This window comes from Caretta caretta, chromosome 13 (assembly GCF_965140235.1).
Source record: "Caretta caretta isolate rCarCar2 chromosome 13, rCarCar1.hap1, whole genome shotgun sequence".
Taxonomy (NCBI): Eukaryota; Metazoa; Chordata; order Testudines; family Cheloniidae; genus Caretta; species Caretta caretta.
Window position 1 is genome coordinate 23,688,137 of NC_134218.1, and position 16,943 is coordinate 23,705,079.

At 42.6% G+C, this 16,943-nt stretch overlaps 1 protein-coding gene across 9 annotated transcripts in view; it reads left to right on the plus strand.

Annotated features, from left to right (window-relative positions):
• Positions 1 to 8,994: 8,994 nt before the first annotated feature.
• The window catches only part of PTPRT (protein tyrosine phosphatase receptor type T), a 740,387-nt gene continuing 732,438 nt past the window's right edge, over positions 8,995 to 16,943 (plus strand). For all 9 annotated transcript variants that reach the window (XM_048819787.2, XM_075118814.1, XM_075118815.1 and 6 more), the window contains exon 1: positions 8,995 to 9,208. In XM_048819787.2, the coding sequence (XP_048675744.1) occupies positions 9,139 to 9,208 (70 nt within the window). In that variant the 5' untranslated portion in view covers positions 8,995 to 9,138. The remainder of the gene's footprint in view (positions 9,209 to 16,943) is intronic.

The window sequence follows — 16,943 nt, forward strand, 5'->3', positions numbered from 1 at the left end:
AAAATGAGACTAAAGTATCTCATCCATATACATCTAGAAGTGTGCATTAACCGATATACCTACCAATAGGGACCCGCACAGGAATTCTGCTTTAGCTCCTATGTAGCTAGGTCAGAATTCCCAGGTTTAGGATTGCCATTCATACATGTGATGAAATCCATGTATGAAGGATTAGAAGCATGCCTTATAGTGACAGACTCAAGGAGCTCAATCTAGATAGTTTAACAAAGAGAAGGTTTAGTGACTTGGTTACAGTCTATATGTATCTACATGGGGAAAAAATATTTAATAATGGGCTCTTCAATCTATCAGAGAAAGGTATAACACAATCCAGTGACTGGAAGTTGAAGTTGACAAATTCAGACTGGAAATAAGGCATAAAATTTTAACAGTGAGAATAATTAACCAGGGTGGATTTTCCATCACTGATCATTTTAAAATCAAGAGTGGATGTTCTTCTAAAAGATCTGGTCTAGGAATTATGTTGGAGAAGTTCTATGGCCTGTGTTTACAGGTCAGCCTAGTTGATAACCATTGGTCTTCTGGCCTTGGAACCTATGAATATTTCCTTAGCTACCTGTTCTATTACATTAATATCAATACAGGTAAAGTTATTGTCAAACTTCTCTCTGTGGTCTCAGTGATTCAATTTTGGGGGCAGTAGTGGTGTGAGGCAGACAATGAGCAAACCAGCTGCATTACCTACGGCTCCCCATTCCTTTTGGTTAAGGTCAAAGTTACCAAACATCCCAGTTTAACCCAGATAGTCCCTATTTTACATATGGTGACCCAGAAGCTTCTTTCAGAACATCTGAAATGTCCTGAACTTACATTCTATTAATCTACATTTTTTTATAACTACAAAATATGTTCAGAAACTGCTATATTGAGCAGAACTTGCTCAGCGGTCACCAGAAACCTAGAGTCCAGTGGGATGAAGTTCAGTGATGAACAGTGCTTGGAGTAAAACATCAGACGAGAAGAAGTTGCTGACTTTCTCAACTCTTGCTCGGTGTTTTGTAAGGAATGCAATCTGAACTGTAAGAATGTCTCCATGGCAAATGAAGGTGAGATTGTAGCATGGATAGGCATACCCACATTAGTTTACTCTAGCTAGCATGGGTAACAATAGTAATGAAGAGGTGGTGATATGGATTTTAGTGCAGGCTAGCAACTTGAGTACATACCTGGTATCCCTAGCAGGCTTGAATTGAACCAGCTAGCTCATGCTGTCATGAGTAGTCTTCACAACTATTTTTACCTGCCCAACTAAATTAAATCTAGCGTGGGTGTGCCTACCACACTATGATCTCACCTTTAGATATGTACCCTAAGTTCCTGGGAAAAAATCCTCCATGCAAAGAAATATGCACGCGGTGGTGGTGGTGAGTCAGAAGATGGTAGCAATGATACCAACACGCATTTTTTAGAAGTGTTTTTAAATGAATACTTTATGTCATGGCTTTTAGTTTGAAAATATGCTCTTCTGAGTTAATTTTCTGATCTTAGCTTAAGTGGAACACTTATGGAGTGGTGCATTTTTTCCCTTTGCTTTTGCTAGTGTCACAGAAGCACAAAGCTATGCAAGAGTAGATTGTTTTGTGCATCATCAAAAACATTAACCAAATTCCAGATGCAGAATCTTTATTATTTGTTAAGATGCAGGTACAATAATGAACCTAATCTAACATTCTGATCCCAGGATAAGTTTGTATGTGTCTGTGTATGGGATACCTGAACAATATTTCTCTACTTAGATCAAATTTTATCTGGAAATACTTGAGGGGCAATCATAGAACCCCACAATGCTGTATTCACAGAACCAGTATGCAAGACCCTCTTTAAAGTCTTGAATTCACCACTAGAAGAGAAGTTAGATTCTGACACTTTGATTACAGCCACTGAATATTTTGCAACTAGCTAACTTAATTCTGGCTTGCCATACATTCCTATTTATCTGTCCCTGCATACAGTATTAATCTATTGCTATTTCTGCTACACAGCATTGTCCAAGACTAATTACTAGTTCTGAGATATTTGGCATTCCAGGTAAAGAGGCACTGTGTTACTCTAAAGGTGAACTTGTATTTCTGAATTATTGATGGTTGATTATTAACTCCACCCTCCACAAAAAGAAGGAACTTATTAATGAAAATGATACATAAAAGACCAATGCAATATATCTGACATCTATTAATGATTTCATCTCAGATTAAAAGAGACAGCTGGTATCTGTATTTATGCATATAGCTGCAAATATGCTGACAACTGTGTGGGAGTGGAAGACAGAGAAGCAACGACTAGAAGGGTGGCGGGTGCAGGCAGCTGGTCAGAGGTCTTCTCCCTGTTGATAGTCACACTGTTGGCTTCCTATCAACTGTGTAATAGTTAAGATGCCAAGCAGCTCTGAGCTTTTCCTTTATATGGTGTGCGTATGCATGCATATGAACAGCTTAGCCTTTGTGATGCCTTAGAAAGTCTGAAGCCAATACTACATAGGGACCAGGATTTTCTGAATTTATTTTTAAGTTTTTTTTTAAAAAATGGGAAAATAACTGTAAGGAAAGCAAGTAGGAGTTTGGAATGTTACAACTGATGCAGGGAATATGGTGCCGGGTTTAAACTCCCCAAAGAATCTGCACAGGTAACATGCTAAACATAAGTGTGAACAGAATCAACTTACAATTTATAGAAGGGGCCCATGTCAGAAATTTTAGAGTGCTCTGACCTCTTGTAGTGTGAGGGGAAGTCTGCCTACAACTCCTCCCCCCCCCCACCCCCAAAATCTAGTGATCTAGTTAAAAAAGAGACATTGGATGCAATACAATGCAAAAATGAAAAATAAAAGCTGTATATATCTCTTTCAGTGTAAATAGGATGATACAGAGAATTCGACATCCTGAATCAGACAATGGTTAGAGGTCCAGTACACTGCCTTTGAATGAATGCCAAGTACATCAGTGGAAAATGAAAACCTCTCTTCAAATGCCTAATCCGTTTTGCATTATAAAGGTGGGACAGGATTCCTTTTTGGCATCTGGAGTTTTGCCATGAGATCTGATTATCCTCTTACTAGGCAAAACCCAACCCTGTGATGTACTAGTTAAGGAACAGATAGGGAAGTCTTTCCCCCTTCTCTAAGCTATATAAAGTAATTAGCAGTGTATCTCTCTAATGCTGAACATTTATTAGGAAAAGGAACCATGTCCTGTAGTGGCTGGGCAACAAATGTTCAGTCCCCTCCGCCAGTCAGTTTGCACACATGTTGGTGCTGCACATCTGTTTGTAACAAACAATATTTTGGATGAGATGAATCTAATAACGTTTGAACAGACTTAGATTTTTGCAGACTTTTAAAAAAAATATTAAATGTTTCATGCAAACACGTTTCGGGTAATAGGTTGCTTGCTGTCGTATCTGCCATGGATATTTTCTGTTACTGCCACTGTGTAATAGTCCCTTCAGTCACCTGGCATTGTTTCTGTTCCCTAAGTATGTGCATAGTGTGAGTGAGTAAGTTTTAAAAAGAAGAGTGCCATCACATCACAGGGACATAGCTTCGCATGGAAAAGGCAGGAGCCATTTGTGGACTCAAGGGGGGTTAAGTCAACAGGATCAGGAATATTTTAAGGACTTATTTTTAATCTTTTCCTTTCGGAGCTACTTGAACAATCTCTTGCCTGAGCCGTTGCTGCTAGAAAAGTTAGGCCAATGTAATACATTATGGCATGATAGGGTCAGATTTAAAACTACTATTTTGGGGGTCATAGTCACAAAATAATTGCATTTGGCATGTGTGATCTCAGCTGTGAAGGGTGAAGCCAGAGCATCGCCTGGCTTATTTAATTTTCTGTATGGTAAGTCATGACCCTAACTGCAAAGGATATCCTTGTCTGTCTCAATATTTTAGTCAGCATTAGGGGCAGGACTCTGCCCTGGGGCTTGGTAACGTGACCTTTCACCTTGTGCTTTAGTGGTAAGCACTGAGGTAGATCATCAGGTGGTGTAAACTGCTGCGGCTCCATTAACTCTAATGGAGCTATGCCACTTTGCACTAGCTTTTGATCAGCCCTTATGTTCCATTACATGGTACATGTCGGTATGCAAATACGTTTACTTACCTCCAATTTCCTTTCACATGTTACTGTGGAACATAACTTCCAGAATATTTGCCCCCAAAAAAGAGGGAAGTGATACAACCTACCAGTAGTGTGGCAGTCGGGTAAATTCGATAATGTGAAGCCAAATTTTCTAAAGAGTTCAGGGATGCATTTTCAAATGCTCAGCACTGATAGACACTTGAAGAAGAGCTTCATGTAAGCTTGGAAGCTTTTGTCTCTCACCAACAGAAATCGGTCCAAAAAATGATATTACCTCACCCACCTTGTCCCCTGCACTGACACAGACACCTGAACTAAGAGTCAGTTTTTCCAAAAGCATTGAGCACGCAGCAGCTCCCCGTTTGAGCTCCTCTGAAAATTTGGCCCTACCTGTGCATGCTGAACTCTACTGAAAATTGGCTCTGTAGTCATCTGTAGATAATGGTGGTTATTGACTTCCATCTTGTGCAAACACTATGCCAGTCCTTCCCCAGGGGAAGGAGGCAGGAGCATGACAGAAGCATGGGTGTCGTGATGGGGAAGAAAAGGACTTGAAAGCGGAGGATAACATGGAAGGGCTCCTTGAATTAATATATAAACCCCATAACATGCTCTCTGTGTGGTTTTCCCAGTGCGACAGCTACCCTGAATCAGCGAGAAGGCTACTTCTGCTGCTGTCGGAGTTCATAAATATTAATTTATGGACCTTAATTTGTGTATGAAGACTTGGTCATATAAAATTCAATCATTACCCAGGTGCAGGGCAGATGTCAATCAATTGTACTTTGTATTGCTATAGAACAGATACAAAGGGGCCCTGTGGAGCAGATTGGAGAAAGGATGGGGAATGTGTCCTCACCATTTTAATGTGGGGAGAGGAAATAAAGACATTTCGAGTGATTTCTTCTCATTCATCTCTTTTCAAGTTGCATGGATCAAGACACTCAAAGGAAAAGCGAATGAGAGGAAGAAAGGTCTTCTACCGACCTGGAACTTGTGAAAGTTGAGTTCCAATACTCATTCTCCCCCAAACTTCCTCTGTGACTTGGAACAAACTATTTATGCACCATTCAAGGACTTCAATGGCACTAACCACATGGTTAGTTACACACTTGTTCATGGAATTGGGGCCTTAATTTCTCTCTGGGTCTCAGTGCCCCATCTGGAAAATGGAGATAATGCTTCCTTTGTTTTGTCATGTTAGACTGTAAGATCTCTGGGACAGGAACGGTCTCTTACTGGGCATATCTACAGCACCTATGACAATAGGAACCTGATCTTGGTTTCAGCCTTTGGCTGCTACTACAATACAAACAATTTGGATCTGTCAATAAACTGCCTATTTCTTCAGCCTATCAGCCTTCTTTAACTTTTAAAACAATTCTCTGAAAAGGTGGCATTACTAAAATGTAGTAAACAATGTTTTTAACCATAAAGTCTGGATGTCTTTAATGAAACACTGTCAAGTTTAGCAAAATGAAGGGTTTTTTTTTTCCTTTTCAATTCTAAACCATGAGACCAATAAAAATGTAACCTATTAAAAAATTCCAATGAGCATAATGAACAAATGTTCCCTTGCAGCACTAATGAACCAAACAGTTAAACTGACATCATGGAGTGGTTTCTTCAAAATGAGGAAAATGCAGAAAGTACACAAGCTCATGCTCAAATAAATTGGTTAGTCTCTAAGGTGCCACAAGTACTCCTTTTCTTTTTGCGAATACAGACTAACACGGCTGTTCCTCTGAAACAAGAAAATTGGAGTTTTAAAATTTTCCTACTTAATCTAAAGCTGTATTAGTGCTGGACAAATATGCCTGACAATATCTGACATGGTCTCTGTAAAAACATTTTCTAAATTATGTGGACGTTTTGCATTTATTCAGCTATAACTGTACATAGACATTCACTACAACTATTTCACCATCAACTTTACTTGCTTCATGTAGGGGTTTTGCAGCCTCAGAATAGTGGCATGTAGAATCACAGTGCTTCTTTAGCAGGTCTTTACTAAGGAAAATAGCTGTAGCTATAGGCAAACAGGTTTCCACACAACTTGACTTCCAGCTTTGTCTTCCTTGCTTACGAAGCACCACACTCTGTTTTGAGCTCTATGCAGCTGATAGTGGCCGAATAATATATGGCAAGTAAACAATCATTACAAGGAGGAAGAGTTGGAGGTGAAGTTTGAGCTAGAGGGGGCTGGCTGCATCTCTTATTATGCAAAGAGGTATAGTAATAGGAGACGAGAGGGCCTGGGAGAGGAAGAAAGTTACTGTCTATGTCCCAGGGAACTCCCCATGTCTCTTCCTCATTTAAAGCCAGGCTCTGGGCCAAGAAGCAGTGTTTAAGTGACTGGTTCCTCTTCACCTGATGCTGCTGCTCTGGCTCTTCTTGATGCTTTCCATCCTCCCATTACTGCTCTTAGGGCAGATGCTGCTTCCTCTCAGACTGGGAGGCTTTCCCCATCAGCCTCTTCAGTTTGTGTGGTGCTGAGGTGTCCACTCTATCCTCATCAGGAAGGTGGCTCACCTGCCTCTCACAGTAGTTCTGGCCCCTACCCTTCAGCATCTATCTGTCTGTTAAAGCCATGAGTTTGGAAACTAAATGATGGAGTGTTTTAGTTAGCACATACATATGCATGCACTTCACTTACATAAAGCATGCTAGCAAATCCTTTAGTTCCTTGCTCCTCCTCCTTCCCAAAACCCCACTACTCCTCCCCTTGAATCTAGCCCCCCTCCTGCTCCCAGTACTCTTTGAACTGGCTCCCCGAGGGACCATCCCCCACAACCACCTCCCCTATCTCTGTTCCCCATGTTCTCCGTTCAGATTCTCCCCTTTGCTTTATGTACACCTTTGAGTTCCAAGTCAAGGGCAGCGTACCATTCTCCTGGATCCAGGGAAGGGATAATCATAGCCTGGTGTGCCATGCAGAACTTCATCTCCTTGAGCTATTTGTTGAGGGTCTGAAGGTGGAGGATGGTTCTGAGACTTGTCCTGGCTTTGGTATCTGAAAGTATCAGGAATAAAACGTGCACCAACTAGTGGAGGGGGAATAGGGGAGGATTCTGCCAATGAGTTACATTTGCAAATGTTCCCTGCCTGTCTGCCTGCCATCTTGCTTTGCAGCAGTGGAGGGCTCTCTACTTCACTCCCACTGCGAAGCCTTCTTCAATGAGGGCAGGATTTTCCCCTTCCTGTGCACACAGCTTCCGGTATGAGTCCTCATGTAATTGTGCAGAAGCCGTTTAAACCCCAGAGCCAGTATGTGACTCTCTCAGCCACCTGCCCTGAGTTCCTTACTATACCCTGTGGCAGGTATGTCCTTTGAGTTGTTTAAAAGTTCACTGGTATCAATTTAATTATGCGCTCCCTTTGTTCTCTTTTGGGATGGGACAAAAAAGGACCGATCAGTGCTAGCTGTGCTCACCTGGGAAGATCCTAAAGCTTTTGTGCCCTCTGTGCATTAATGTTTGCTGTTAATCCAGGTCCCTGGCTAAAGGTCTGCAACCCACCCAGAGAGGTGGCATGCAAGTGAATGGGGGTGAGGAGGGAGGCCATATAGAAATGTCACTACTGATGCAATTCTACCCCCTACTGGTTATCCATGGAGTGATACAGCCTCTTGGCTGCTTGCCTGGGTATTTGATGAAAAGAGCTGTGTAAGAATAAAGAGAAAACAGGTTGTTCAGTAGGGGGGAAAAAACGGAGAGGGGGATAAAGGACATGGGGAGGGGGTAAGGCTGAGCAATTAACAGCATTATTAGAATCAGCTTGGAAGCGGAGCTCTATTGAACCTGGAGCGTCTTGACGAAGCGCGCACACACAGGCCCCCGCAAAGCAAAACACTTTGGAGTTTCTTTTGAAAGTTCAGTGACCGTCAAAAAGAATCTCCTGTCGCGTTCGTGATAAAACAGTCACTTCATGCCGGTGGGGGGAGACGGTCACCGCTTTCCTTTGCTTTGCCAATCCGGCATCAGATGGAGGATCTATAGCCCCATGTCTTTACGGCCCCCACTCCCGCCGATGCAGGGTATCGAGAAGGGGGGGACGGGGACCTCCTACTTATTTCATTTAACAAAATGAAAGCAGACGCGGGGGGGGGTGTAATTTGCAGAGTCATGTGGAAGCAGAGTCACCGTTTTAATTGCGTGCGTGTGTGTTTGTGTAAAGCTCGTGCGTGCAGCAGTACGTGGTGTGATTAGGGATTTAGCAGCCAAGTCTACCCCAAGTTAAGTGAATAACGATGAAAATTACTGTTTTCAGCTGAAAATGCCTGTGAGCCATTCATAAGAGCTGATCGAATAATGGACCCCCTGAAACCTGCAGTTTTGCTCACTCTTCTCGTCCTAGCAGGGGGTCTCTTCTTCACTTCCCATCTCAGTGCTGGCTTCACGTGAGCCACAGTCCCAGTTCTTTTGCTCATAGGAGATATTTTGCATTGACGCCCACGCCCCCCGAAACAATGCACGAGCAGGAAATCTAATTTGCTTGCAACATGTTGTCCCCAAGTCCCTGCAAATAGGACACAGCTGAGCAGTAAAATGGATCAAACAGTTGGATTCAAGAAAATACCCTCCGATGTCTCCTGCTCTGTATTTATTTTTGTAAATTCCCAACCCCGGTTTGGTGCAGGAGTTTTGCTGCTTCTTCAGTGCAGAAGGTTCTTAATTACACTGATTCCCCTGTGGGCAACCCTCTGTCAGAACAAAAGCCAGAAGTGCAGAATGGGGGTCGGTAGCCGAGGTCCGTTGAAGTCTGGTTAGTGACGGTGTGGAGCTGTCTGAGAAAAGGGGAGGAAAAGGCAGGCTTTAGGACTCAGGGGAAATCTCTCGTCTCTGTCTCTCTCCCCCTCCCCTTGCTTTCCCTCCCCCTTCTTCAATCAGTTTGTGCTACTCATCAGATCAGGATAGCAGCTCCAGCTCGGAGATACATCTCCAACTCTCTGATGTACCAATGCAGGGGATATTTGCCAGGCACACAGAGAGACACCTGCACTGCTATAGCGGGGAGGGAATGTGAACTCCAATAAAGAATGAATCGGATTGCCACTATTGTCTTTCTGGTGCAGCTGTTGCAAAAAGCAGAGGGGCAGGTCTTCCCAGGTGAGTTCATCCATTCTTCACTTGTTCTATAGGCAGCCCTCGCGAAGGCTTCCAACTTAACCGGGGGCAGAGAGTGAGCCAGCGATAAGGGGGTGGCAATACACCGCAACGTGTCTGTTTGGGGCTGGATTGTGTGGACGTTCTGCGCAGGGTTAAGTTTGCCTTTTTGCAGTGATTTGCTTGCTTTGCTCTTCGCGTGCATCTCTTCGGCGTGGTGGGTTAAATACAAAAGCCAGGAGAGAGATGGATGCAATGTATTGAATTATATGGGATCTGCCCTACTCTTTCTTCTACCCTTTTCTACCTCGAGCTTTTTCTGAAGGATCATGGGCTGGAAAGAATAGATTTGTCTCATCAAAGCCCAGCGGATGGCAAGGAAAAGAGCAATCCTATTAAAAGTCCTTTAGAATGATGTTTGTCTTCAAAGTCATAATAGTGCCTCAACACTAACTCCCTTTTCAATGGGTTTGTTTTGTTTGCTTGCCTTCACAGGAGATATGGGTTTTATATACATACATATTTTCTCTCTCTGAGGAGGGGTATGTCTCTTTAAAAGTTGTGGCTTGTGTGAAATGAAAGCATCCCTTTCATTCTTGGGGTCAAGACAGTTGGGTCCTTTTTATAGTAAACAGTTGTTCTGAATCAAAGGCAGGGGTGAGCCTTGGGGAAAACGTGCCACCGCGCTGCAAGTCACTAGACGGTACCTTTAAACCAAAGTTAGGCAACACTTTTTAGAAGTTCAGTGGCAGCTTTTGCTCCCTACCCTCCGGGGATCCCAGAGTTTGATTAACTTTCTCTGGATGGCTGAGATACTTGGACTTGTCAGGATCTCGGTTATTTTAATCTGTAAGGAGACTGTTTTAGAGCAGAGAGAGACTGTATGTAACCTAATAGTAGCCGTCTCTCTCTCTCCCCCCCCCCCCAAGTTCCTTAAGTATAGCTGGAATTCCTTCAAGATGATAGGTGTCCATTGAGCTAGTTTTCTGCCTCTTTCCCCATTTTTCAGGTGGATCAAAAGTGGGGGAGTGATTTCTGCTTTCCCTGGTGGTGTGGAATCAATTTTCTTGTGCTTCAGTTAGCAAATCTTTAAAACACACACACACTGCCCCCACCCTGTATTTCCCCCTTTCCCAGCTTTCTTTTGCCTGAATGTTTAAGATGAGTAAAGGCGACTTCCCTGCTCCTAACTGCGTTTGTGGACTGGAGATGATAAATCTCACCCACTGAGGCTCGGCTATTTACATTCCATACCTTCAGCGGGGGTGCCCAGCACGCCGGGGTTTAGTGCTCCTGACATGGTGAGAAATGAAGATGCTAAGAGAGATCAAATGACTTTTATCCGGCTTCTTTAAGATATAGATGTTGGGCAGCTCAGCAAATGGGGACCAGGCAATCAGACCCATGTGTAAACCCGAAAGACATTTTTTTTCCCATTGCGAAATCGTTTTAAAGAAAGTTTGGCGTGAGGCTGGCTGAGTCGGTAGAAGAGCTCCCATTCAGCTCTGTGAGGTACAAGCGCAAATCAGTCCAATGCTGTTTAATAACAAATTTATATTTAGATTGCTAGGCAACGGAACATGTTATCAGATTTATTAAAAACCACTGGGAAATGTAACCTTGCTAAATAGTTTTACTCATGAAAGGAGCTATCTATGGAGCTTATGGTATTTTTTTTTAAAAAAATACCCCTTTTTAATGACTGTTCTGAATGTGATTTCAGGATATATAGGACTGGGGTTGACCTAAACTGGGGCTAGACCCTAGGCTCGTGTTCCCCTTTGATGAATCACTTAACTCGCATGCTTAGAAAAAAAATCCATCTTTAAGTAAAATGGAAAACTTTTTCGTGGAAGGGGGACGTAGGTGTGGGAGAGAATAAACGGTACCATAAAAGGCGCAGAGCAAATGCAGGTGCACTGGAAGCAAATGGCTAATCCTTTCCAAACCAGGATGGAAATATTCCATTATCATCCTTAGCTAAGTGGGAAAGCTAGTGTTTGATCTGCCTGATTGTGAATGTCAACTTTCACCTCCCACTAATGCCTGCCTTGTTGTTCAGAATGATGAAATGATCTTATTTATACATATAAATATGACTGCCGAGCCACTTCCACGAATGAGGTTATATGGAAAGTGTTGCCTCTTTTTAGATTACATTTAAAGGCTGAGTTCTTAATGCCCTGTAACCAATTCGCCCAGCTAAGATTCTGACAATAAAAGCAAATGGGCAGAATGTCCACGCACCCTCCCCCTCGGTTGGATTTCAATTAAGGATCAAGTTGTGGGATAGATTCCGTCCGTTGTATCCCATGCACTTTTGCTGTCTTCCATCAGATGGTGCTATCTTCATAACTATTCGGATGCAAATACCTCTTGACTACATGCGGATGGAACGATTTTTTTAATGCTTAATGTGTTTATTCAGCAGCCTTTTGTTAAACATTCTGAAAAGTCATTGTGCAAGAAATGGGTTGCTTTTATTTGTTTGTTCTGTATGGTAACGCATGTAAAAAGGGGGAAGCCAAGAGTTCAGTGTTCAAGGCAGAACAACACTGAATCCCTTCCTGTCATGCCCACTTACTTTCCAGGGCTGCACCATAAAACTCAGTATCAGAAATACTGGTGGAAATGTACAAGGGAAACCAGTATCCATTTGTTACTACTTGTTTAATACCCGGGGACCTTTTAAATCCCTTTGTTGGCCCTTCTCCTTAATACAACTGTTGCCTTGCGCTATTTGTAACATTTTTCCTCCTCTTCTCTCACCAATTACGTTTAGTTGCACACAATTTCGAACACCTCTTTTTATTTATAACACTGCAGATCTGCTCTTGAGGTTTTAAACTCTTCTTGCTGTAGGTTCCAAATCTAATTAATTCTAACTACTTTTCACTAGAATACACAGAAGTAAAATCTCAAGTGCATCTAGCAACGGCTGATCCTCATTTCAGAAGATAAGGGACTTTCCTTATGGGGAAATACTTTCTCTTAAAATACCTGTGTGTGTACGGCAATTTTCTTCTTCCTTTTGACATATGGAGTTATCCCTACAACTGTCTTGTGCTCTTTGATATGCTCTTCTTGTTGCGTGTGGAAATCCTGCAGATTTACAACCTTGAAATAACATTCAGGGGAAAACTGGGACAGTAGGTTGCATGGGGATTGTTCCCCTGAACACAGTGGCCACATTAGTTTGACACTATTGTTTCTCTTGATGGCAGTGTTGATTATATCACAGATGCCCTTCTTTTTACCTTGCTTTGCTATAGTGGAGCTCTTGAGCATTTGGGCATGTATGTTTTCAAAGATTGATGTCTGACCATAAAACCAAAACCACAAATGATGTGTTAGAACATGGTGTATGTGGGAAAGTGAAAAGCGGGGAGGCTGGAGAGAGATTTAGGGGTGATTAATTCATTTACTAGCAGATATGTAAACAGATTAGCAAATTGGCAGCGAAAAATGGATTTTACAGCATAAGCTACTCTATGTGGCAATTGTTAACAATGTAGCCATTTAACTCACTAATCACTTCCCACTCCCTCTGGGGAACTGTTAGCAGCACAGTTCAACTTTATTTTTCTTCCTGGCTGGCTTGATTCCCTTCCTCCCCCCCCCCCAATAAATGAACAATTAATATTAAACAAGGTGCTTTTTCCACAGCCACAATAAAAAGTCTTTGTGTGGTAAAGCCCAGCTAGTTCTCAACCTCCAGGTCAGAACCCATTGTTTCTTTTGCAAAATGCCCAACCTCATGTATGCCCCATTCCAGCCTGTTTCTTTCATTTTAAATTTTAATTGTGGAATCCTGTAGTGTCCTCCCTGTATAGTCCCAAATCCCTACACTTTACAGTAATGTTATGGGAATGGTTTTGGATGATTACTATAGAATACTGTAGTATCTTCTTTAAATAAGGCATCACGATCTGCTACTCTCAAAACAATGGTGGTGCCAGAGATGTAGATATGAGGCTTTGTGGAATTTATAGAATGGGGTTAGGACAAGAATTGTTTCTTACGGGAACAAGTATTCATGTTGTATATAAAACCTGTTAACCAAAGAGAAGAAAATAAAATAAATTGATATGTTCAGTCTACTGAGCCTTGAAGGATTAATCCCTACATCAGTGTCTCTTCATAATTTCCCCTGTATTGTCTTTCAATGCTCATCATTATTATTTATGATAATTATTAGGAGTGTAATGAGCTGATCTGACTGGTATCTGCTTTGCTGCTGTGGTTATTTTATTATCTCATTAACAAAGAGATAATAGAACAATTGGTAAGTGTTGCTTTTGGGCTGAATGGGATGCACCGAATATAGGGAAGAATGTTGTCTTATATGGCTTTGGATACTGATATTTGAACATTTTAAGTCTATGGGCTAAGTAAACACCTTTAACTCCATTTGAAGTCAACATAACTTGGCATTTCTGAATATCGGGCGAGAGGCGTCTAAAATCAAGCACCCAACATTTGAGGTGATTTGAATTAATTATCTCTGGGCTTATTCACTCATCTGAAAGAATAAGAATAATACTTGCCTATGGTACTTGTTCTGAGATCTGATCAATATTTGCAATGCTTTCTGTGATCTGTGGCTAAAAGGAGGTTAGGGAGTGTGTATGCTTATGCAAAGTATTTGTATTATCTATAACAGGAAGCAAGGTGATGTATTTCCTTGTAATTCTTTGGATGCAAGCGGCTCCAAACCTGCTGCCTCCGTTTTCTGTAATCAGGTGGTTTGAAATCTTGCATGTCAGTGTAACTGCAGATGAGGACTTTTTTACTGAAACTCCAAAGAAGAGGTTCTCAGCCCTTGGAAATCAGCACCCAACTGAAGGTTTGATCTGGATTGTCCAATGTGAGATTCCTTTCATACTTTTCATGCTGGCTTGGAAGTTGTGAATTTCACTTCCGTGACGTGTGCAGCTCTTATATTGAATATGTTTGGCATTAGCCAGCCTTCGGTTGTAATTCCGGAGTTGACTGCAGTGTGTCCTAATTTTACTGTACACCATAACATTGATGCTGGGCAGCACAGATTGGCTCATTTCATAGAATATCAGGGTTGGAAGGGACCTCAGGAGGTCATCTAGTCCAACCTTCTGCTCAAAGCAGGACCAATCCCCAAGTAAATCACCCCAGCCAGGGCTTTGTCAAGCCTGATCTTAAAACCTCACAGGAAGGAGATTCCACCAGCTCCCTAGGTAATGCATTCCAGTGCTTCACCACCCTCCTAGTGAAAATTTTTTTCCTAACATCCAACCTAAACCTCCCCCAATGCAACTTGAGACCATTACTCCTTGTTCTGTCATCTGGTACCACTGAGAACAGTCTAGATCCATCTTCTTTGGAACCCCCTTTCAGGTAGTTGAAAGCAGCTATCAAATGCCCCCTCATTCTTCTCTTCTGCAGACTAAACAGTCCCAGTTCCTTCAGCCTCTCCTCATAAGTCATGTGTTCCAGTCCCCTAATCATTTTTGTTGCCCTCTGCTGGACATTTTCCAATTTTTCCACATCCTTCTTGCAGTGTGGGGCCCCAAACTGGACACAGTACTCCAGGTGAGGCCTCACCAGTGTCGAATAGATGGGAACAATCACGTCCCTCAATCTGCTGGCAATGCCCCTACTTATACATCCCAAAATGCCATTGGCCTTCTTGGCAACAAGGGCGCACTGTTGACTCATATCCAGCTTCTCATCCACTGTAACCCCTAGGTCCTTTCCTTCAGAACTGCTGCCTGGCCATTCGGTCCCTAGTCTGTAGTGGTGCATGTCCTTGTTGAACCTCATCAGATTTCTTTTGGCCCAATCCTCTAATTTGTCTAGGTCCCTCTGTATCCTAGCCCTACCCTCCAGCATATCTACCACTCCTCCCAGTTTAATGTCCTCTGCAAACTTGCTGAGGGTGCAGTCCACGTCATCCTCCAGATCATTAATGAAGATATTGAAGAAAACCAGCCCCAGGACCAACCTTTGGGGCATTCCGCTTGATACCGGCTGCCAACTAGACATGGAGCCATTTATCACTACCCATGGAGCCCAATGATTTAGCCAGCTTTCTATCCACCTTATAGTCCATTCACCCAGCCCATACTACTGTAACTTGCTGGCAAGAATGCTGTGGGAGACTGTATCAAAAGCTTTGCTAAAGTCAAGGAATAACACATACACTGCTTTCCCCTCATCCACAGAGCCAGTTATCTCATCATAAAAGGCAATTAGGTTAGTCAGGCATGACTTGCCCTTGATGAATCCATGCTGACTGTTCCTGGTCACTTTCCTCTCCTCTAAGTGCTTCAGAACTGATTCCCTGAGGACCTGCTCCGTGATTTTTCCAGGGACTGAGGTGAGGCTGACTGGCCTGTAGTTCCCTGGATCTTACTCCTTCCCTTTTTAAAAGATGGGCACTACATTAGCCTTTTTCCAGTCTTCCAGGACCTCCCCGATCGCCATGAGTTTTCAAAGATAATGGCCAATGGCTCTGCAATCACATCAGCCAACTCCTTTAGCAGTCTCGGATGCAATGCATCCGGCCCCATGGACTTGTGCTTGTCCAACTTTTCTAAATAGTCCTGAACTACTACTTTCTCCACAGAGGGCTGGTCACCTCCTTCCCATGCTGTGCTGCCCAGTGCAGTAGTCTGGGAGCTGACCTTGTTCGTGAAGACAGAGGCAAAAAAGGCATTGAGTACATTAGCTTTTTCCACATCCTCTGTCCCTAGATTGTGGGCCCCTTACTGAATGAGGGAAGCACTTTCCTTGACTTTCTTCTTGTTGCTAACATACCTGAAGAAACCCTTCTTGTTACTCTTAACATCTCTTGCTAGCTGCAACTCCAAGTGTGATTTGGCCTTCGTGATTTCACTCCTGCATGCCTGCGCAATATTTTTATACTCATCCCTGGTCATTTGTCCAGTCTATCACTTCTTGTAAGCTTCTTTTTTTGTGTTTAAGATCAGCAAGGATTTCACTGTTAAGCCAAGCTGGTCGTCTGCCATATTTACTATTCTTTCTACACATCCGAATGGTTTGTCCCTGTAACCTCAATAAGGATTCTTTAAAATACAGCCATTTAAACTGGAGGACTTGAACCACAGAATTGTTTTTCCCACTGAAGCATTCTTCTCCTCCAGTTCTATAGCTTTTGCTAAACTTTTCCTGTGGTAGCTTCTGACAGCACATCCCATCACCATGTAAATGCTACTTGGGTAGAATTTCACCTGGTTGGCACCTGCTCCTTTCAAGAAGGCATTACTTTTCTGTTTATGCATCCTCGGCCTTTCTGGATATAGGCCTTGCATCGCCATAACTAGCCTCCATTTTCTAAATGCCATTCACGCTCCACCTTCTTGGTCACTCCTTTGAAACATTGTAGAGCCCATACTCTCACTGGTGAAGACTTACCTAAGTGGTGAATGGGTCTGTGCCCATGAGTAAGGGCATCACAATCTGTCCCTGTGTTAGGGTGTAATTATATCATAAGCTGCTGCTGCTCATTATTGCAAAATCTCAAGATTGTTTCTTCATGGTAGTGAGACAATTCCTCTGTCTTAATCAGACCCTACATCTTTTAATCAGCCCCGCTTGTTTTTTAATGTCTGATCAAATGCATGCCGTCTATCATATTGTCATTCTGAAATATTGGATAGACTGCGGTCTGGCTCTCGGGGCATTTATACATTTTAGAAGAGAGATTATGATGAATCAGTTAAGGTATTTAAAGTCCTTT